The following is a 24,108-nucleotide window of genomic DNA, read 5'->3' as shown; positions in this document are numbered from 1 at the left end:
AACTGTGCCAGATCTAAAATACCATTTCTGTGTCTCTTAGTATGTTAGAGAGCTGTTTATGTATTTGCTAAACATTACTCATGTTTGATTAAAATTGTGGAAGACATCAGTTGATTATCTCTTTACCTCACCTCCATCACTGCAGCATTAAGTATTTCCAGGGAAGACAAACCGGCACAACTAGAGGCTTAATTGGTTTCATCCACATTTTTCTGCCTCCAATTTATTGATTAGAGACCTCATTGCATGTGACTGAGAAAGAGATAGTATATACCTGGTGGGAAGGCTTTACTGAGGAGAATGCTTTGGGTTTTTTTAAGGGGCCTCTATTGTTGAAATTCCCACTTTTTATCCGGTGTTCTCACTTCTCCTGTCTTCTCCGATAGTTTGTAGCAAAGGCTTTGGTGAGTTTGAGCTGGAGCTGGTTTGTATCTGACACAGGGGAGGAAACCCTTTCTGTCTGGGTCTGTCTAGGGGGATGTATCTCAGTAGAAGCCTGAATATAAAAACTCTGGACTGGAGATATCTGGTCTCCAGTGTAGGCAGTGTTGTATTTAAGCTGTAGTGCTCCTCTGCAGTGCTTCCTGTGATACAGACGGTTCTCCTGATCAGTTATCAGGTGGGCTGCTTCAAGTAGCTCCCAGTGAAGCCTGATTAGAAGTTGTTCAGTTTGGTGTAGCTTTTTCTTAACAGTTTTTCATCAATTTTTTTTTTGCCTGGGTAGTGATACCTGTTGTGTATTTTGTATAAAATACTTCACTCTATTTCACTTTATTTTATGAACATACCTCCATGCAAGTCACTTTGCCTTTGTATTTATTACAGGTATTTTATGTTATTTACTGCATTAGGCTCATTTTTCTTTTGATAGATAAGTGTTTTTGAGGGGAGCTTGATTTTATATTTGGATAGATCAGCATAAGTAACGATCTGTTGACTTACATATGAATGTCTATGCATAAATACATGTATATTTTAACAAAGCAGAAATCAAGAAAATATTAAAACTATCTAGAATATTTTGTAGAAGTTTGACAGCTTGCTGTGTCGTAATTTGATGCTATCAACAAAAAATAACATTATCAAATGATAGGACTGAAGATGAGCATTTATTATGGGGTTTTTTTCCATAATTTTGGTCATCATCATTGTTTAGAATTACTTATTATTCTGTATACACAAAGCTCAGTCTCTTGACTGTAGCCAAATTGTGGATTCAGGATGCTCCCATTGGTTTTTAGGAAGTACTTTAAATATCAGAAAACAAGAATTTATCCTCTTGTGAAAAAAACAAAAACAAACAATTGAGCAGGCTACTCACTGAAAATAGGGCTAAGAAGCCAAAGCTTTTAAATAAAAAATAATAAAAAAAGAATCCAGTGAAAAACGACCTTATATTATATCAAAACTAGCTAAAAATGAGCATTCAAACAGAAACCCGAAACCAAAACAGAGTACAATCTACTTTAGTTGCTCTTAATAAATACACCAGTTCAAGAACTCTCTACCTTTTGCCTTTGTGGTGAGTCATCTTTATCCTGCTTTTCAAATTCCTTGTCCAAATTTTAGGGTTTTTTTCAAAAGTTTTCAAAGACTATTTTAGGTAACAGAAATACTACAGAAGCAAAGTTCATTGATGTTACATTATTTTCCAAGTACCCAGATAAGCACAAGACAAAGTTTAGTGATTGAGGAATTATCAGGACTATGCTACACACACACCTTGCTCAACACCTGCTTTAGCAGACGTCGATTGCTGAAAGCTTAATTTACTATTTGGTCTATCAAGGTGCAAAGTACAACTGCTATAAAAATTGGTAACTCACCTTTCTGTAAAATATTTGCCATGTGTTCTTTTTTTGTGTAATTAATGCTGTGGGTACTTGGCACCCCCTCCTGGCAAAACCACTTGCATATGCAAATGAAGCAGACGCTTAATTAATGCTAGTGAAGTCAGTCCTAAATAAATATATTTCTTCTGCTGTTTTTATTTGAAAAGTCTTCTGCTCTTTTGACTTACTCTACTTTAGATGAGTAACTTAAAATCACATATGGAAATGTCAAGGATTTATTTCATCATTCCTCCTAATGATTATGCTAATGAGGCAAATGTCAGTAAAACTTAAAGGAAAATCTCTGCTTGAATTTATTCTGTAAACCAGAAATAAACAAGAATACTTCAATGTGACATTAACCTCGGGCATGAGTTCTTATTTAAAATGTATGAGATGTTCCTTACAGAACTTCAAAGTATATTTGAGATCCTTTGTCTTGATGAGGATGTTTTTATGAAGAAAGGGAACATGTATGGTTGAGCATTGCCCACCCAGTTGAGTCTTTAAGGGATTTGTTCATAATTCTAGCAAATGCTGAAGTCATATCTTTCTGAAGGCAGTGAGAAATTAAGGAGACTACTAAAAATTTTTTATTTTCTCTTTCAAATGTTTTCATTACATTTCTGATTTCCAGCTGGGAAACTTACTGTGGCAGAGACTGAGGATTTGAACCAGGAAGTAGAAATATTTACAGAAAAAAGGCACACAAAAAGACTGTTTTAATGGCAGTTTTTGACCAGCAGCTAAATTAAGAGTATGTATTATTTTGCAAGATGGCATTCTGGTATTTTTTTGTGTTAGATAAAATGTGCTAAATGCTCAGATCCTGTTATGAAATTATAAGAAAGCCACTTATTAGCATACATGCTAGTAACACTGAAAATTTTATGCTGCTTTACTTTTGATACAAAAACTGCTTTTTATCAGACTCATGGTGACCATGGGCAATATTTTTTTTTCCACAGAAGAATTAGAGTTACCTAAAAGTATTAGGTAAAGTTGTCTTACTCCTAAGCTGCTGCTACACATTGGATTTTTCTTGGATTTGTCAAGCTAGGGTTACAAAATCTAAATTTTTTTTTCTTTTTCTTTTAAATGATTCAATTCACAGTATTCTTCACAGGAAAAAAATATTAGTTTCTCTGAAGATATTCTACTGAACTAATTTACATTTTCAGTTATTAATTTCTAGGTGCCAACTGCACTTAAGTATAGATTGGAGGAGCATGTAATGCATGTTCTGTAGTTTCAAAAGTGATGCTCAATATGAAAGCAGTTTTCCCCATCTCAGAAGAGGAGAATGGAGAATGCAGCCAAAAAAAAAAAAAAAAATAGGCAGTTTTGGAAAACGGGGAAAAATACATTTTTACGTATCAAGGTTGGATATATTCAATAAAAGGTTTGTGAGTTCTAGAGAGCAGAAGTATTATAAATGGAGGCAAGGCTAAGCTGAGCAAAGATGCTTCATCATTTTGGTTGGTGAAAGGCAATGAACATGTCTTGGTATCAAAGGCAACTAAAAATATGTGTATTGACGATTAGATACTACTGTCCCTTGTGGGAATAGCTACTTGGCTCTATCTGAAAGAGGTGAAGTAATAATGAGAAAATCATATTTTATAGGAGCATTATTCCTCTACTACTGTTTTTCATGTAGAACAGTAAAAGGCCCAGCAGCTTTATAGTGAATAAATCGAGAGGGTAGATAAAAGATGTTTCCTTTCCCTTTTCCCTGGTTCTTATTGTGTCTGGTCCTTATCACTGATCTAGCATGCAGCTAATGTTTGAGTCAGTATGTAAGCTGTGCACACAGGTAACATGCTTTTCTATCCAGTCTTGTATCAATAACTCTTTTGTAAGCAAATATGTTGAAAATTTGAGATATTGTGCTAGAGGGAATTAATTTTTTTTTCACATACTTACTTTTCTGGATTTATATATGTATATATACATATATATATGTATTTATATATAGTCCCACAAGGACACACAAACAAGCCTAGACACATAGGTTTGATAGGAGCAGTCATCAGGACTTTCCCATGCAGCAGCCTTCAGGGAGCAATGAAAACAGCAATATGCACCTCTCATCTAGACTATCATGTTGTTCAACATGTGCGTGTGTAACAAAGCATATCTGAATATTCACACTTCCGTCTGTTAGCTAATATTAACTGCAGGTCCAATGGCTCACAAAAGAGGACTGCTGTGCTTCTTGTGTGAAAAATGTGTGGCTTTCTGTAATGCAGAAATATGAAAATTGTATTTCAGAAGCCTAAAGTTCTTTAGAAATAGCTACCCATAACAACTGTGAAGCACGGTCCATGAGAGGAGTGGTTGAAATCTGACTGAACCTTTAGCTAAATCAGAATTGGAAAAGATTAGGTTTTGTGATGGACTGTATTTTCATATAACTCAAAAATCCTGCCCAAAAACTTTGCAGGCTTAATTATGTCGGTGGACCGTATACTTATGTAGTCACTTCATATTTGATATTAAAAAAAAGAGGCTATGATACACCTCAGGATGGGTGGAAAAGATGGATGTGACGAATTTTCCGCCTCATCCTGAAGGCTCTTTACATCAGTCAACCAGGATTTTATCCAATTGCATATGGGTAAGGATAGAGTAGACAGACCTTGTTATTATTAAACACCCCAACAAAACAAGCAAAGAAGACCCCAAAACAAACAAAAAAAAAACCCTCACAAACAAAACAAACAAACCAACCCCCAAAAAACAAAACAAAAGTAAAACTTGTATATACTTCATGGATGGTGATGTCATGACTCCCTGTTGAATCTCTTATCAGCATGAGAACTGTAATTAGGGGAAAAAAAACCTCAACAGATTATGACCACACAACTTTGTGGGTGTTCAGTGCTCTTGGTGGCTCTTCCTCTTTATTTTAGCCAAGTCCTTCTTGAAAAAGAGACATTAAATTCCATCATCACCAACCCATAAATGACCTTGGATTTTTTTTTTTTTTCCCCTGCAATGGGGTTATGACTTCCCACTGTGTTTGTGCTGAAGGACCAGAGCTGATTAAACTTTTGCTGCACTGTGTTAAAGTGAGTTAGGTTTTCATGTTGACTCAGCCTGAGCCACAGCGAAAGAGAGCAAGCAAAGAGCTCCTTGTGGATGTGTGGTTGTGGGAAGTGTATAACCATTGACAATTCAAGGCCAGGGCAGCCCTGGAGAATAAGGATTAAAAAGTCAGGTATTCTGCTGATATCTAAGAGAAAATGAAGCATTGATTTCCTTCATCGTTTATGGCAGGTTACAGTACATGTACAGAAATACAAGGGAAGGGTTTTGTGTGAAAAGAAAGCAAATATTTATTTTCAGGTATTATTTGCCAGACTCTGAACTGTCCCAAACAGAAATGCTGTTATAAGAGCTAGTAAAAATTTCCTCATTCCTATTTGTCGCATTCCTAATGAAAAGTTTTAAGACAAACTGTCTTTCTTGCATTGAATGCACTGTCTGTGTGGAGTCTTTACAGGTAGATGTCCTCCACTAAAATTTTGGGCCATTATAAAGACAGCTGGCAACGTGGACACTGTGCACAATGGGGAGGTGAAGGCACGTGCATTATACAACAAGATGGGTCAGCAATAGTTTAGCTGAAAAGATAAAACTTTGTGTTGAAGCATGCTGGAGTTGCTCATGTAGAAGGTGCTTAGAGGCATCCTGGTCTATCTCAGTATTTGCACGATGTACAAAGTTCTCATGGATTGCCTACCACTCTAAGAATAGTAGAAAATATAAACATGACTTTACAGCTCAGCATTTCTGATTCTCTGTCTTTTTACTTTGGTCCTTGCTGTTAGGATGCTACTCTCTTACATTTTGTCAAAGAAAACAGGAAATTCCTCCTCTGACACTGAGCCCTTACAGTTACCCTACATATTTCTCTGTCCTCTAATATTCCTTTGTTTCTTTTGGAGTAACTGGGTTGAAATTTTTTCAGTTTAGCATGGTGCAGATTGATCAGTCTGAGCATAATTAAATGCTTGATATCAGTGTGAGATGAGCCTTCAAAATACCAGAGATAATTTTAAAAGATTTTATGGTAAGGACAGATTATGATTTTGTTATAAGTCAGTAGGAGCAAGCCAGGCATGTAAGAGTCACATTTCTGTCCACGTTCTTCCGTGCTGGCTCATTAGTCACTTACTTTTAGTAAGTGTGAGGAACAAGGAGTGTGAATTGCTGAGCATACACTGTTTATGGGTAGTTCTGTTAATGCATCACTTAGGCAAAGACCAAAGGACTGAGCAGCCCAGTCCTCAGTGACATTTTGCACAATGCTGCAGCCAAGGTAGTTCTTCAGGCAGCTCCACAGGGGCAAGACAGTCTTACTGTGATCCTCTGTGCAATCACAAAGATGTATTAAGCAGCTTTTTGTGTAGGTTGTAGCTCAGATATTATATGTGATTTTATTAGTGTAACACGCCTAGCACAGTGTTTGTGCTCATGAGTAAGCTGTCATGGAATTAGGCAGGGTGTGGATTTAGCGAGTGTCATGATCCAATATCATTGGAAAGGCAACATAATTAATGTGTATTGAAACAAAAGAGGGCAATGCTTTGCAGCATTTATTGGAAATCAAGGACATAAACATCAGAGTTACAACAGAGTTGCTGATACTCTCTGAGTTCATGGCCTGGTTTATGTCATGACATTAGTAACTAATCTTATAGGTTCATTAGGAGTGCATCCTTGCTATTGTTTACAGTAGATTTATAAACTATCCAAATAACAGTTAAATATAATAGCCTTGTAGATTGTTTGCAGTTGTTCAAATGTGCTAACACATTACTGTGATGCAGTGGCATTAGTCTAGACTGAAGAAAAGTGGTGCTTCAGTGTTCTGTTCTTCATGCTCTATCTGGCAGCTTGATGACCACAAGAATAAAATAACATATCGTAACTGACACCAAAAAAAAGGCAGTACATGGCACTGAGGTGTATGTGTTTTGAGGTCTCCATGTTCTATACTGAAGAGCTACTTCCTCTCTGCCTTAATTATGACATAATCAAAAGGTTTGAAAGCTTCCTCTGAAAAAAATTGATGCCTAGGTCAATCACAGTGTTTAGAAAATTGGTACCTTTAAGGGTGAATATAGTTATTATTGCTTACAATTACAATAATTTTGTTATTATCTATTATTTGTTTTTTGCATAATTTGCAATCTGCCTGATGATTTTGAAACATAGATCTTATAAGGTCAGAATTTCTCTACTGCCGTGTATTGCTTAGATAGCTGATGGTACCTGCAGTGCCCAGTACTTGCATAATTTAGTGGTCTCTCTGCACATGGAACTATGGGGTAAGAGCTGGAGCAAGTCAGAGATGAAGAGCTCTGAAAATTTTATACCAGTATAGATTGACTTGCAAGAGAAAAAAAATCTGCAAAAGGAGGTCAGAGCCACTCTACACTCTTGGAGACTTGCAAAGCAGCTGTACTGCAAACTGTATCAGACATTTTAGCCTGAAATCATGTCTTTGGGCACTCACAATCTAAATAGGCTACAAATATAATGTGGGGGAAAGGAATATAACATAAAGCAGCTTTGTAATACAACTCCATAAAACTTTCCTTGAAATTGTGATTCTTTACCATATGTGATCTGGATACAAAATTTGGAAGATGTGGGAAAAAGAAGGCTTTTGGCAAAAATCTGTATAATTGTTACTCACAAAGTCACTGATAAATACCCTAACCTTATAAAATTCACAATTATAGAAGCTTTATAAGCCACTTTTCTGTGTTTTATATTATCTGAAATATAGTAATTGATTCTGGAGATCGCTGCAGGACCTGTAAAGGAGACATTAGCAGGATAATCAGTTGCACCAGTGAAATGCATTTTAACTGTTTTGGGTTTATTTTGCCACCTTGCATTTTACTTGCTCTCAATGTGTGAGTGTTCCTGTTCATTACCAGGGAGCTTCTTCCATATGTGATTACTGTGGGCAAGAATGCAAGGCACTGACCCTTTATCTTGCTACTTTTCCAACAAGTGCAAAATACCTCCTAGAAATCTGGTTTGTCAATGTAATTTTGTATGCAACATACATACTGTTCACCTGCATGGAACCGTAAATCAAAACCTAATTTGGGAACGCTGATGTCCAGAGCATTGTCACAGGAAGTTTGGAGGTGTACCCATCATCCTTAACGTGCCTGCAGCCCATGAACAGTTTGAGTGACCCCTGTGCCGGTGGAGTTTTGTTGAAGCTGGGTGTTGAGTCTCAAGATGTGGGTAGAAATGAGCCAAATGACATCACAACAACAGTTCATCACAGAGCACAGGAAACCTCTCCCCTGCAGCCAAATAGAGACCTGAAGGATGTCTGTGGCTCACTGCAGCGTGTGCCTTGTGTGGCTCTTGGTCACAGAGCAGCTTTGATACAGAGCAGAAGCAGAGGTTTGGATTACCATCATGGAACTTCTAGCTTGGTATAACAAACAACTGTTCCTATGTAACACTGCGTGTCCAGTTCTTCTGGCTGTTGTTTTCTTCCCAAAATGAGCATTTATTTTTCTGTGAGGGGAAAAAAGAAAATAGCAGTTATACTGTTGTTGCATTGGCACACAAAGCACATAATCTTAAGTACACCTTGTTCTTCAGTAGGAAGCTGCTTTAAGTAAATAAGAATTTTGGCAAGAAAAAAGGGCAGGAAGGGGTACTTACCTTCTGTAGCAATGGGTATAACATTGGTCTGGAAATCTCAGTTTAAGGCTGTGAGACCCAGGGGTATAGTAAGCGAAATCACAGATGACAAGAAAATGTTTGCTCACTTCGAACTTGAAGAAGAGAGCAGACATTACACTGTGACTACAAATAACGTAAACAGCAGACTCTATTAGAAAAAAAGTGTCTATCAGAACTTTGGAGGATGCTAAATAGTGGTAGAGAAATGCCAAGCCATGTATTTATTTGAAAGCATTGACAGATACTATGGGTGATTTCCAGTATTTTTTGAATTGATGAAAACTATTCATAAGTTTCTGAAGTGGAGCTATTTGTGTAATTTTTCAGATATGTGAACCAGAAAGTGGTAACAAATATTTTAAATACTTAAATGAAGAACAAACTTGTTACTTTGACAGTGCATTTTGAAAAATGGCCACCAAATGGTTTCCATGTGGATGCAGGGGTTTGATTTTGGGTTCTTCCTTTAGTCCAAAGTAAGCTCCAATATTTACGAATCAAATTAAGTGCATAGATATCTGCATTTTCCATAACTGTGGTAAAAAGAACAGTAGGAATGGAAACCACCATTTTTTATAAAAATAAATCAAAAATAATTTTTACTTTTTTTTTATTTATTTTTATTGTTTTCATTTTGAGATCCATCTTGTACTGAACTTTTCATATGGAGCAGCATGTTGTCCAAGAAGCAAAGAACACTGGCTGGATATACATAATAAGTCTGTATGTATGCATATTATCATGCCAAGAAAGTTTTGATGATTTTATTTAGCTTCAAGCTAATTTTTCCTCATATAATTTAAATTTGAGGGCTCTGTGGCCTAGCTAGTGAAAGATGTGAGTCTCATTCTTAGGAACATGGTTAGTGGTGGACTTGGCAGTGTTGGGTTAACGGTTGGACTCAATGATCTTAAGGGTCCTCTCCAACCTAAATGCTTTTGTGATTCTGTTCTGTGATGCTTTGTGCTGCCTCATGCTCTAACATGAACTCAGGACTAGGAGAAATATAAGCTGCTCTGGGTGTCATGGGAACTTCTTTCTCTTCCCAGTCTGGGGTTAAACAGGGAAACTGTGCTGTGCCAACTTGATACTGGATACGAAACTGGAGAGGTCGTGGTTTAATCTCTGAAGAGCAAAGTACAATATTTGCTAGGCAACTAAGAAAGTATTCATTATTTGACTTTCTTCTGTCTCATGAATAGCTGAAATTATTTGTTTTAACAGTTGTTAGCAGGAAAACATATTTCATCTGGAAATTTTAGCAAATGATCCAACTGAAGGCAGCTGGATTTGGCCCTGCTTAATGTATGGTAAGACAGGAGACAGAACAAATGGTAAGAGGCAAGCCCAGATGGAATAGCATCTTGAAGCTTTTGAAGAATTAATTATCCAACTAATTAGCTGGCAGTCTCACAAGAAGAAGGGACGGAATTTTGCTGAATGCGTAGGAATTGAGTACGTCCAATAGAACCTGTGCTGAGGTGTAGCTATCAGCCATAATGATGGTGGGGTCAGCTGGTCAGCCAGACTATGTGGGTCCACAGGAGGACACTGGTTTGTTTCTGCATCAGCAAAACAAACTTACCCCTCTGCATAGAGCAAAACGTGCAGTTGAGTCGTCTGTTACATAGAATGTTGTGCTCTGAAGACACCTGTGCTAGTCCAGGGAGTGGTGGACTCTGTGTCCTTGCCAAGGTCACACAGGAATGTAACTAGAGATGGGCTGCCTGAAGAGATTTTAGGTTGATGTCTTTAGCACTGTCATCAGCAACTGTGGGAGTTCTGCAGCAGAAGCATTTCCTGAATGCCAGAAGGTCTCCTTCTGGGCATAATCAGAAATTCCTTAGTCTTGTTGTAGTTCATATTTTCCATGTGAAAGGTAAGGAAGACTGTCATGTTCTCTGGGGTGTTAAGTGGGAGTGCTGAAGTTGTTCCAAGTTGAAATAGTTATTTATATATTTGTTGGTCAGAGATTCTGTGGAAAAATTATTTTCTCATCTCACAGGTAGAACTCTCACCTGTGCAGGAAGAAGACCAGTACTTGTTGTATGGATTTTTTTAACCAGAGACATGTAGATACAGATGTCTTCTTTGTTTCCTTTCCAGCTGTATCTGCTGTGCAGCTTTAGAGTTTGGTTGGCACCTTCCTTCACCTAGGTGTTAGTCTTGATGAATCCATGTAATGCCAAATGATACCAGTAGTCACACTCTACTATTTCTTTCCTTCCAAGCAAAATGCTGGACTCTGTATATTAGCTTTTTACCTTGAAAAGTTCATTTCATCAGCTGTTAAAACTTATATAAAGGTAAACCATGGCCGCAAAGGGCACTGACCCTTGCAGTTTGTATTACATATTTCTGTTATTATCGTTGATGACAAAATTATTTGTGTGGATGACATCAATCAGGAAGTCAAATAAATCTGCCATGGTCAGACTTTGGAGGATTAATTAGAAAGCTTCACTCAGTAAGTTAGGAAAATAAATCCCTGTTATGTTAACTGTTATGGGAGAGGTGTCCAAGTTTTCCCAATGATAAATATCAAGACAGTTTTAATGTCTGTGCTAACTCATTTTTTTTCTGGTTTATTTACTAGTTGTTAGTGGCTTCTGCTGTCATTTTACATCAGATAATGCAAAAATATTAAACTGGGGATCTGCAAAGTTGTACCTTGTAGGATAGCTGTACCCTCCCATGGCTTTAAATTGTGGCCACGCTGCACTGAGAAGTGGGACAGGCCAGCAAGTTCCTGGTTGTGGTGCAGAGTGGGGAGATGTACCTTCAGCTTGGGCCAAGCATGACATGAGTGAGTGATGTTGCTTCTAGACCCGAGGTGGTTCCCTCTTGTTTTGGGGAACAGCAGTGCCAATACATCATACCTATAGGGTTAGTGATTGCATAAGCTGTTTTAAGAACTTACTGCGTGGTAAACTCCCTTATCATATTCATAGTAAAATAAGTTTATCCATGCATAAGTTAGAGAAGAGACTAATGCTAGATTGTTAAGGCTACCTCCCTAACAACAGCTTTGAGAGAAATTTGACTCTCTCCGGAGGAGAGACTGTGACTGGTTCCAGGGAAGGGGATAAATTGTGTCAGCAAAGGCTGCAGCTTTGTTTCTGTTCCACCTAAAGAAAACTGGGCTTTTGGATATAAGTACAAGTCTGAACTTTGCTATCTGGATGAGTTTCTAGGACACATGCAAATCTCTGATTGTGATTCCGTCTCTGCTGCCAGGGCTAATGGTCTGCTGGCAGTCCCTGCTGGAGAAGCTGCCCCTGCTTTGGTAGGCAGGTCCCAGTCCTGCTTCACACAAACTCAGTGCCTCTGTGAGGGGCAGGTGATCACACAGTGATCCCCACACAGCTCCAGGAAAGCTGCTGCTGCTGCCCAGCTGGAGCGTAAAAGGCTTGTGCTGTTGCCGAAACGCTGCCCTGCAATCAGAGGAGGGATCGAGCGTGGATGTGCCCCTGCAGGAGGCTTCAGTGGAGCTCCTAATGGGGAAAAAGTGGAGTATTTTTCTGTAATTTAGTAGCTTTTCTCTGCCTGTAGTGTTTGAAACGATTAAAGACACACAGGGGGCCTCTCCAGCTACTGGCACCGGGTTTGCGTTGGGCTGGGAGATTGGATGTCTCTGTTTTCACAGCTGTCTGCCATCTGGAACTGCTCGGACTGGGTGCTCTGCTGAAGACCTCAGCCTGAAATAAAACAGTGCAATTGTGAAACGTGTTGCAGACAATGAATAAGTGTTTTGGAAGAAATCAATTTAGAAGAAGGTTTGTGAAAAAAATACTTCAGAGGCGGCCAGATGTGGAAAAAGGAGAAGGATTAGTGCTGTGGTAGAACATTAGAGCAAGCTGAGCCTCAGATTCTTCACAGTCAGCTGAAATAAATGTGAGCATTATTAAGAATCAATCTCTCACTAATCCAAAGCACTCCTGCAGGTGTTTGTCATTAATTGGAAAATAATTAATAAAATAATTAAATCCTCTGTGATTTTTTTCTTTTGGTTTAAGACTTGATGTGATTAGCTCTGCAAAATCTATAAGAAAACAAAAAGACAAATAATTTAGAAGGCAATAGATTTTGACATTTCTCCTCGTAGCATTATTAGTTGAAGGTCTTAACTAAAAAATTATTTTAAATTCTCTAAAAATACTTGTGAAAGATGTGTTGAAGAGGTTCAAAACAGCATGATAATAATTTTTATATATGATAGCATAGCCTGGTTCCACTTTGTGCCTTTTTCAATTTATTCTCTTACCGTCATGGCTGAAAGCTGTGAAAGCATTTTGAGCACAAAGCCACTGATGTATTCATGAGAATACCTGTCTGATACACAGTTAGCAACTCCTCTTTTAGCAGTTTGGGAAGATTCAGTAGTTGCAGTCAACAATTTAGCACTTGTGCTATAGTAAATAGACCCAAGTATATACTAGGAAAAGCCCTTTTACTATTACTTGCTCCCAGATACCTGAGTGAAGATAGACTAGCAAGGGAAATTTTTGGTTCATTTGACAGTGCTCAAAACACAATATACAAAGTGATAAAGTGTGTGAAATCCCCACCCTGGAAACCTTTGGGAACGTATTTAGTTTTACTTATCGGACTCAGATTATGCTCATGTGTTTTCAAGATTTTGCTCCAAGAATATTTTTGTTTGTTTTCATGAATTATTCTTATCCCAGTGTCATGATTTGCTATGTACCTTGTAGTCTGAATTCTCTCCCAGTCACTTGCTCTCTCTTGGACTCAATTTTAAAAGCCAAATTGTGGCTCTTAAATTCAGCTTCTATGTGTTGTTGTACTGCAAGTAATCAACAACAGCAGCAGCCACTTCCTAAAAAATAAAAATTTTCATCTAGTCTCTGTGTTTTCGAAAGAAAATATTGGAAATACATTTTAGAGCAGCATGAAGTAGACCTGTAAGGAGTTTTCAACAGGAAGCATTAGTGGCAATGTTTAAATTGAACAAGAAAGAGAAAAATGTATGAAGTAAAGAAAAGGAAATTAGATGATGTGCAGGGAGGAGAGGATTTGACATTTAAAGACTTCCTCTGCTTTGCAGCCTGGTGTAGGAGGTTTTTGCATGTTTCAACTAAGAAATAGTTCCATTTCTACTCTTAGTTGGTGGGCTTGTGAAAATTTGCGTAAAATAAAACCAGTGTTTGTTTTCCTTCTAAAGTCATTTTGCATTTGTCACCACCTGTTGTTGCTGGTCGGTGTTGTAGGTGCAAATGCTAAATGAGATCTATTCATAGTCTTGTGAACAGAATTAATTGCAAGGGGTGATCTGTTAAAATTTCAGTATTTTTATAGTTATATATAAGGTACATTTGTACCATATAAATATTATATTGGGGAGAGCAATTCACAATGAGCCTGCCTTTTAGAAATGCCTTTCTTGGCACTTAGTGTCAGATGGGAGTTTGGATTTTGTGGCTACACAAAGTGCTTGTGTTTAATTGAATCTACTGCCCACATTTACAGAAAGAAAAGTGAAGAGCCTCTCAGGCCACTACTAAGTAGCCTTCACAGTAATGTTATCATTCCTATTACACCTCTACTGCCAGTTTTGCTGCAGAAATCAATATTTTAGCTCCCAAGTCCTTATTTCCAAGTGGTGAATAAGTTAAATAATTACAGATGAGCACTTTGGCATGTTCAGGAATGGAGGGGAGTGCAGCCCTGACTGCAGGGTGTGGGCAGCATCACTGCAGGAAGTGAGCATGGGCCATTCCTGTTGGTACAAACAGCAGTTCAGGGGCTTCGTGGCACCTCATGGAATATAATAAATACCCAGAATGAGATTAAATTAGTAACCATAATGTTGAATCTTCCTAAGATGTTTTTACAGGCTCAAGCATGGGGATATTGATCTTTTGAAATGGTACAGGCAGTGAGTGCAGAGCCAGTGCACCAACCCTAAATCATCCATGTGCATTTATGTGAGTTTAGTTATGTCAAGGAACGGGAATGGTTGTACCTCATAAATGTTTTGCACAGGAACATAAATTCATAATTTGTAATGTTAATTCACATAAGCAATGAGTGTGAGGCTTGCTAGAGAGAGAGCCTGCTGGGTGGCTTTGAGGGTTTTCAAGAACTTTAAAGTGTTCCAATACAGATGTTAAAAAACCAAACAAACAAACAAACAAAATAAGGGTTTGGAGTAGATTTCACGGTTGCAGGAGCACACATCAGGAGTGGTGAGGAAAGAAGGGAAACTTTGTATGGCAGAGTAGGCTAAGAAGATTGTGAGGGTGTTCAGAGGATGCCTGAGACCTGATTAAGGATGGAGACAAAGCCACTTTATGAAATGAATGGGCAGTAAAGCTGAGGCAGCCAGCAGTCAGTGGCACATCATTGAGTATCCTTCTCAGATATTTACTTATCTGAAATCTGTCAAATGGAATTAGCAATACCTGCTAACTAGTAATAACAGGATTAAAGACCTTTTTATGGTTCAGTCATAAAACAAGTCCTCCTTAATCCTGTGTTTTGACTGGCACTGATGGCTTTAAACAAAACTTTTTCATTGCAGAGATGAGACAATATGCTGACCTTCACCATTAAAAATACAAACAGTCTGAGAAGGGGGGAGAGAAGCAAAAATTATCCTCCTGATCTTCCAAAATTAATTAGATTGATCTCATTTAATTAAAGAAGCTTAAAGAAAATAGAATCATTTGACCAAGTAGGCTTTTTTGGTAATCTCTTGAAAACTTTTGTTTATATAAGAGGAGATTGTCAGCTGTAAGAAATTGCTCCTTACTAACCAATAGTCATTAGAGTGGTTCCTACTATTCAGTCTATCTGTAATGTAGTCTGACAGGAATATTTTTAGTTCATATAGAAAAAAAGTACTTGGCTAAACTATTTGGATTTTCTTGGTTAAGCAATTAACCGTGCCTTGTTATTGCTTGTATTTGTTTTGTTTACTGTAGAAGAAAAAGTGCATTTTTACTGTGGAAGTGCACATTCACAGGAAGTTCTTGTTAATATTATTTCAAAAACTTGACACATCCAGCATTCTGTAATCCTTGTTTTCTTTTGCTGTTGATGTTGTGTCACATGTCAACTTCCCATAAATTCTCAGCTGTACCAGATAGTATTTATAAAACTATAAATGTGATTACTGCTTGGTACATTCTGGATTATTCAAACTGGATCAAACTATTCAAACTATTTTTACTTCTGCTTTCATCTCACTGCTGAGTTTTGAGTTTCTGACCATAAAAGACTTAGTCACAAATCACCCCTGGTTCCCAGTAATGGTTAAAATCATTGCGTTGCTCATGGTATGAAAAAAACCCCTCATCTTTATTGCTTTCTGCAGCAGAAATCATGAAGTGGCTACTGTTAAAAATCATTAGTTTGGGGACTCATAGGGAAATCTATTTCGGAGGGCAATTTAGAAACAAAGGGAACAGCAGTAATAGTGATAATAAGACTTTGCTCTTTGGTTAGTATTTTCCCATATTTCATTTATCACAGAAGTGTGAGAGAATGATGACTGGGCTTTTTAAATGGTCACTGGTGGAAATATGTTTACTTCAGGTTAGACTCCCTCAGACACTGTGTATCAGTGTACATTGCTGAAATCATGTAACAAAAATGTCTTTTGCATATTACTTCTCTGGCACTGTTACCTGCATTTTCTGTATGAATCAAGATGGTGCACAATACTGCTGTAAGATTGATTCCACTGCTGTGGAACCACATACGTGGGCATTGTAATTTAACAAAAAAAAAAAAGCGCAAAGAAAAAGGCTGCAACTCTTGAGATTATTGTAGCTGAAACAGTCTGGTCACACACATTGAAAGCCCAGGAAAATGAGGAATATGGGAGTACAGACAAAGAGGATTAAGAGCATTACTACAGGATATTACAGTAGTTCTGTCATTCTGGAAATGACAGTGGTTCTGCCTTGTGTACCCATCTGTAGCTTTTGGCTTGTTAGTGTCTTGAATGTTTGGTTTTTATTAGCCAGGACTTGGAAAGATAGGGCCAAGGATGAAGTTTGGGACAACACATGCCTAAACTGTGCAGCAACAAAGTGCTCAAAGGTCTCCTGGCTGGTAGTAGGAAAGCAGCCAGTATAGCCCTTTGTGGCACATGGCTGAAAACATGTCACAAACCTTCCTCATCATCACTGTATTTGTCTGCTGCCCTTTCTGCCATCTCCATACTCCTCCAAAGTATTTTTTATTAATTTTATATTGCTTTTCTTTTTTGTTTCTTTCTTCTCCCCCCTCCCCCCCTTAATCTTTTACTGCACTTTGTTGGGAAGCCTGGAGCTCAGTCTAACCAAACAGGGGAACTTCATATTCTTTGCAACAAAGTGAATAGGGAAAGAAAAGCAGACAAGGCTGAGGAGTGGCCGTGAAGAAGGAAAGGAGTGCCTGTCCAATCTGTTGCTCACAGGAAAAGGAGGATGAGGAGCCTAGGCTTGAAAAATAAAGAGCATTTTTATGGCACACTTGAGGTGAAATGTTTGTGTGTCAGTCAGAAGTAGTGTCAGCAAGCTGAGAAAAGTTAACTGCAGACTGCTACTTGCCTTTGCTTTTCCAGTATGTTCTCACACCAAGATATAAAGCTGTAACTTATACTTACAGTGTATGTGCTGTGCTGTATGTCCTTACAGAAGTGTGTCTAATTTCACAGTTAGAAAACCAGATGGTTTTATTGGATAGAATAGAATTAATGGAAAAATTCTTTATCTATTCAGATGTTATAAAACTTCTGTAAGATTTTGAGGAATGTAATAATATTTCTTAAGGTGAATAGAAACATTTCAACTGAGAAGACCATTTCAAAGGAAAAATTATGCTTCCCATAAGTATTAAAAGTTTGCTTAGTTTGTCCAAATTGATAATAAAAGGGAATATGAAGCTCATGTTGGTGGAAACTCATGTTGAATTATTCTGTAGACTGTTCTGAGCCTGAGGAAATTATTTATTCATTGCTGAACTTTCATTTATATCTACCGAAATGTTCTTTTTTCTCTACATCTCTCTTACCTCTTCTAGATTTATATATTTGAAAATAACATCTACTATCAGCCTGATGTAAAGAGTAGCTCATTGCGCCTGACATCCTCAGGAAAAGAAGGAATTATTTTTAATGGAATTGCAGACTGGTTATATGAAGGTAAGCTGGACGAATATATCTGTTTATTAAAGCAGATGAAAGGTCCTTGTACAGACCCAACAGCACAAATCTGTTCATTTCAGGAAATGCTAAGGTTAGGTTTGCTTCTTTGCCTTCTCATTTTCTTGCCAGATTGCCTTTGTATTGACTGCTGGTTTGCATATAGCAATGTTTTCTGGGAAAGGGGAATTTATTTTCAACCGGAATGTATCAAATGTATGATCAAACTAGGTAGCATGAAAAAATGTGGGGGGGAAAGGGCTCGGTTTGTTGCTTGTATGAACAACTGTGATGACCTATTTACAGTTAAAACATCCCAATAGAAGAAGACACCAAAGAACAGTAGCTTAGGAGCAGAGTTGACTATGTTTTCTTTTTTATCCCTGGACACAAACTGAAAGGTGATTCCAGATGATACTGCCCAATGTCTCACCTTCTTTTTTTTTTTTTTTTAATTGGCATCTCTCCTTCAGCCTGGGTGGTGGTTGGTGTGCTCTGTGCCAGCATGACTTGAGAGAGACTCCAGACCCTCAAGCCAGGCAGCCACATCATGCTTAACTTTAAGAACGTGCTTGAATCCTATTTGAGAGTTTTGATGAAGTCTAAAAGTGTCTCACTGCTACGTCAACAGTGGCTGCTGCTTTTGCTTAAATCAATCTGTGCTAGGCTCCTGGAAAACTTGCTGTTGCTGGCAAGCAGGGACAAATTGGAGTAGGGGATGGATCACCTGTTGTAATACCCTCCGTCTTCTACACCAGTCTTCTGCCTGGTACCACAGAATGTTTCTCTCTGCACAAAAAAATGTTTTTAACATAATAATAATAAATTTAAGGAAAAAAAAAAGGGGGAGTAGATTTTCTAGCTTGGTACAGCAGCTTAAAACTAATACATATTTCAGTTACTCTTTCTATGGGACGCATGTATTCTCTAGTTAAATAGCTTGGTGTTAAATAATCAGTTACCTGAGGTATATAACTTCTTGTATGTAGGGATTTTCAGGGCAAAGTGTTTTTTAGGAGTGGTGTTAATGCTATACAGCAAGGAATTTAAGCATGGTCCTTAAAAATGGTCTATACATAATTCTTGGCACTTCAGTAGTTATGAAAACAGCTCACCTCAGGGTTTGTTTTTTTTTTAAAATCTGTTCCCAAGTGAACTTAAGTTAGAATGGTAGTTTGCATCCCTCAGCCTGTGTTCAGTAGTTACTCACTTCCAAGATTTCTAATTTTTTGAAATGTTCTAGTGTGGCAGCATATTTGAAGACATAAGGACAGTGGACATTTTGGAAATGTAATGTAGTCTTATGTGCACTTCATATTCTTACCATCTAACATGAAAGCATGTAAATTGAAGAATTTAAGCAGATGTAGCTCATTGAAGTTGATACAGTATATCAAGTTTTTGCTAAAACAAAGTGAAGTTAGTAAGAGCCACAGCCACGAGAAGGAAAAGCAAAAGTTGTCTAGTTTGGGACTTTAAAGTTTCTGAAGTATTGTGGAGATGGTGCACATCCCAAAGCCTTCCTCCCGAAGCATGCCCTAAAGCCTTCTGGAGGTGATTTTGCCGATTCTTTTCCAAGGTTTTTAATCCCTGCTCCAAACAGCTGTTCCATTTCCTGACTTACAGAAAATTCATGGTGTTTCCAGGGATGCAAGCTGTCAGAATTCTTCTCAATATACATCATTAAAATCAGTGTTAAAGGCGGTTCTGTCAGTACATGTTGGAGGACACCACTCCATGTGCTGTGGCAGGAATGAACACACTGCTTCTTTCCCATTAACCACTGTTTAACTTTGAGCAATGTTCTACTTTCAGCAGTGTTTTTCATAGCATCAGAAGCTGAGCAGGCTGAATAGTGTCCAGGTGAAGTTAAGGGATTTTCAGCTGAATCCAGCCCTGTTAGTCCTCTGACCTCATTTTGTTTCTTTTGTCATTTGCCTGAGTTTGTTATTAGCATTTTACCTTACAAAGCATTTGGGGATAGCTTTTCCTTGTGTGAATAACTTTGTCTAAATGCAAACAGTAATATTTTAAAACAAACATAGTTGTGATTTTTGCTATCTGATATTCACCATTCATTCTCTGCTCTTCTCCTGTATGAAAGGTTTTAGTTATCCAACCAGGGAGTGAAGCATGACCCAGAATATATGACTTTGAATATAGGTCTCAGCTTCATTGCACCAAACCTTAGATAATGCAACCTGTTAAGCTGCTTCAGATCGTTCAGAATCTGATTAGCCTCTTGGGGAGTCTCTACTGACAGTTTAACTAGTTTTGCTAGATAGGCTCTCAAATTAGATATGCAGTCAGGCCTTTGTTCCCCTTAGTACATTATTGTCAATCAGTTTTCCAGCCAAATTCTTCAAAATTAAATACAAAATCCTTACCAAGCAAGTCAACATATCATAAGATAATGAAAAAAGTCTGTACGGTGACAATAAATGTAAGAAAACATTGTGTGGCATCTTTGAGAATTACTTTCATTTGGAAAGCAAATAAAATTCGGATAAAAAGAAATGTTTTGTTTGGATTTTCAGAAAGTCACGTTGCAGAAAAACTGAACTTCCTAAGAATTAAACCTGTCCATTAGACTGAGACAAGAAAGTCAAAATACTGGACTCCAAAAATGTGTACATAAATATCTCTATGTGAGGATCTGCATGTTACTAGGTGCTAGAACTCAGAGAAATCAGGTATACTGAAGTTTTATATTAAGAGAAGAAAAAAGAAAGATTGATAATAAAAAAAAAAAACAAGAAAAATAAAAGCAAACAAAAAACACAAACAAAAAACCAAAACAACAACAAAAATCACCCCACATTAAAATGGTCCAAATAATTTAAAATTTAATTAAACACATCTATTGGAATGCAACAGAACTGAACATATGGCAGTTACAATCATCTTTCATGTTTTTCATGTTTAGATGATTTATTGATGTCACTGGAAGTATTCATTTGAGAAAATGGTTCAATCTTGGTCTTTCAATGTGCCTTGGTATTCAAACATTCAGCCCAGGATAATGTGAAATTACTGAAATTACAACAAACACATTTCAAGTAGGCACAGGGAGAATAATTCAGTGCCAGCTGAATAAACTGGAAACTATGTGGTAGTTATTTTATGAACCCTAAGGAAATCTGGTTTTGCAGAGGAACTTCTTCACTCTCACGTTGCCCACTGGTGGTCTCCAGACGGTGAAAGACTGGCCTTCCTGACCATAAATGACTCTTTGGTACCGAACATGGTTATTCCCCGATTTACTGGAGGCCTGTATCCAAAAGGAAAGCAGTATCCATATCCTAAGGTAAGATGACTGTGAGTGCAGCTCCCACCTCCTCTTCCATGTTCAGTGATAGTGTTTCCAAACAGTAACAGAGGCTGTTTTTGTTCATGCTGCTTTTCAGGAAATAATAATTACTTCTTTTTTTTTTTTTCAATAGACTGTAACACCTTTTGCTGGAAAAAAACTATTGGGTGAGGGAACAGCAAACCCACTAATTTGAAGTAATTTCATCATTGATATTTAGCATGATAAAATCAATACAGCACCTTGGAGAGAAGGGTAATATGTGTAAAGGACTGCATAGAGAAATGATCCTGTCACAGCTGCGCTGAAGTCACACACTCCAGTGTGCAGAGCCCAGAGCATGTTCCTTCATAGTGACGTAGATCCCAGTAGATTATGCTGTTATTAATAAATGTGACAGACTGGCATTGAATAAGATAAGCCACAGTTACATATTTTCATGACCATCAAAATGAGAAAAAAAAATAGAGTTATTACTGATTTTCTAAAAATTTAGGGAAGGTTTTTAGATTTGTTTTGGAAATTGAAAGAACAACCCAGAAATGGATAAAGTCTGAAATTGCTCCTTGTTTGCTGGGGATTCTTCTGGGGAGACGCCTCCCTATCTGTTGTTTTGATCTTCCAGCTGATCAGTTTATCCAGCCCTTCTGTGCAATTTCAAAGTGTCAATTCCTTTCTGACAGGTTATGTTGGTCCATGTATATGATACTCCTTTGACATTTCAGGGGAAGTTTATTGAGAGCTTTAGAAAATAGTACTGTTACTCTACTCCTGCTGCTTTATTTTGGTGATGACCCTTTATTCTTGATGGGTGAACAGTTAGGTCAGGTGCTATGAAACAGTAGCATGAATGATATAAATAGAATGTATTTGTGCTGTGAAATAATACTATAAAATAATGAAGTAACCATATTTTCTGAGTTAGTGTATATACTTGCATTGGAAAAAGGCCTTGAGTGACACAGCAAAGAAAAAAAATAAAGAATATTTTTAAAATTCAGCTTTGTAAATGAGAAAGGAGTAATTCTTTTTCATTAGCAATTCAGCATAAAAGTGATACACAATATACTTCAGTAATCTCATTAATGAAGAAACATTATCTTTATTTAATGTCTCCATTTAATGCCAATTTAGCTACCCGTTAAACATCATTAATTGGTAATGAAGCTTGTGGTATAGCAACAGAGATTTAAAAAAAGATTTGGTCTTTGTTATAAAGTACAAAATTATAGCTATAATTAAAAAATAAAATGAAGCATGTGTTTGTGAACACTGGAACATGCTCGTATGTGTACGTGTCATACACACAGACTGTGTTCTCCAAAAAAAAAAAAAGAAAAAGGAAGTTTAAGCTTTGTTGCATTTATCAAGAACAAAGTAGGATTTCAATGCAGAGAGTTCTTGCACTACTGAGCAAATGTTTTGGCTGCTGTGCAACATTTATGCTGTTTAAATTGGCATGAGAAGACCCTGAGGGGTGGAGGAGTTAGCTGAGGGAGAGATGTGGGTGTGAGAATTTTCTGCCCAGTAGAACACCCACTTTCAGCTGCAGGAGACCTCTGCAGGTTGTGGGATCTCAGTGCCCCGCTGACCAGAGCTGGGGGGACAGACCTCACAGCTAGCTACAGCTGGGGAGCTGAATCTTGGATGTATCCACACAGCAGAGTAGGGCACCCTGAGGGTGTCTGTGGCAGAGACACAGGGGCAGTTTTGGGGCAGTTTAGTCCCTTCAGACCTAGCACAGGTCTGACCACGTTTGATCTGAAGGTTTGCTGTGAAGGTTTGCTGTGAAGGTGTGCTTTGGAGTATCTCTTAAAGCTCATACTGCTGCTGGGTGGTAATTACTGATGGCAGCCCTGCCTGTGAGAGCACTTGGACACTACTGTGCAGGCAATGTAAGGTTCAAGGGACATAAGGAGCCTGCAGTGGTGTCCTAAAGACTTGATCTTTCAATGGTTTTCTTCCACAGTTATGCATTTGTGTAAGCCGTGTTCATGCAGATGATGCCTGTGAAGGATGACATTTCTTTTGAGGCAAATGTCAAAATTTTTGTGAAAAAAAAAGTAAAAGAAAAATAATTCCAAGAGTTTAATTAAGTCCCTTTTTTAAACTATTTTTTTTAAGCATTATTAAAAATACACAAATGCCACTTTCTTGTCCTCCGTGCCACCCAGAAAAGAGTGGATACCGCATTCAGACTTTATTGAGAGAAGCCCAATTTTTAAAAGGAACTTGTGTATTTCAGCCAAGCTATTTTGCATTTCTGTATAGCCCTGTGAAGAGCCAGATACACAACTTTGTAGTTTATTGTAACCAAATCTGTAGAATCAGTGATTTTTACCTTTTCCTTCCAATAGTAAACAGGAGTCAGCCCCGTTGAAGGACACACTTTTCATTCTGTGTATTCCAAGAACATTATATAATTTTGTGTGACTCCTGTGACTTAAATGAAACAGAATTTGGAAATTATATTTTTAGAATAGAGATGTAGAAACAGAAGCATCTCTTTGCAGCCCTTCAGAGCTTTACTTTCTATCACCAATGCTTTTTTTCTTCTCAGGAACATCCCTTAGTTACCAGGAGAAGGATTATTCCCATCTCCCTGTAGATACTCAGGATTTATCAGACTCTTCCCAGTGGATATACATCAAACTGCCCTTTTATTCCCATTTTGCAACGGGAAGTATTTTGTTCCCCTTAGAACTGACCTACCAAAGCAGCTGGCTCCTTATCAGGGCCAAACTCAGCAAACCAGGGAAGAAAGACTGGGGGAAAATGGTAAATTAAAAGAAGGAAAGAGGAGAAATGCTATCCCAGATAGAGGCAGAGCAGCTTTTTGGAAGAAGGAACAATAGTGCCCGGAAAATATTTTGCTGGAGGTTTAGGAACTGACTGTGTTTTTACAGCTGACTTAACTGGACCAGGCAAAGCTGCTTGTAGCATTGGTCACTTGCTCTGCATGGGAAGGTCTCCCATTAGAAAAGGCAGTGAGAGAATCTGTCAGTATTTCATATCTTTATCTGTGTGATTCAAATGGCTGTGAAATTAATTTTTAAAATTTAAGATATTTTAATTTTAATAAC

The 24,108-nt window shown here is 37.8% G+C and overlaps 1 protein-coding gene across 2 annotated transcripts in view; it reads left to right on the top strand.

Annotated features, from left to right (window-relative positions):
* DPP10 (dipeptidyl peptidase like 10) overlaps nucleotides 1-24,108 on the top strand; it is a 473,153-nt gene that overhangs the window by 409,582 nt on the left and 39,463 nt on the right. For both annotated transcript variants that reach the window (XM_050339334.1, XM_050339333.1), the window contains exons 8-9: nucleotides 17,595-17,715; nucleotides 20,868-21,022. In XM_050339334.1, coding sequence (XP_050195291.1) covers nucleotides 17,595-17,715; nucleotides 20,868-21,022 — 276 coding nt within the window. The remainder of the gene's footprint in view (nucleotides 1-17,594; nucleotides 17,716-20,867; nucleotides 21,023-24,108) is intronic.

Source organism: Myiozetetes cayanensis, unplaced genomic scaffold, assembly GCF_022539395.1.
Source record: "Myiozetetes cayanensis isolate MyiCay16 unplaced genomic scaffold, myiCay2020 scf9, whole genome shotgun sequence".
Classification (NCBI taxonomy): Eukaryota; Metazoa; Chordata; class Aves; order Passeriformes; family Tyrannidae; genus Myiozetetes; species Myiozetetes cayanensis.
Note: the sequence above shows the minus strand (reverse complement) of the source record. Positions and strands in the feature narration are given on the sequence as shown.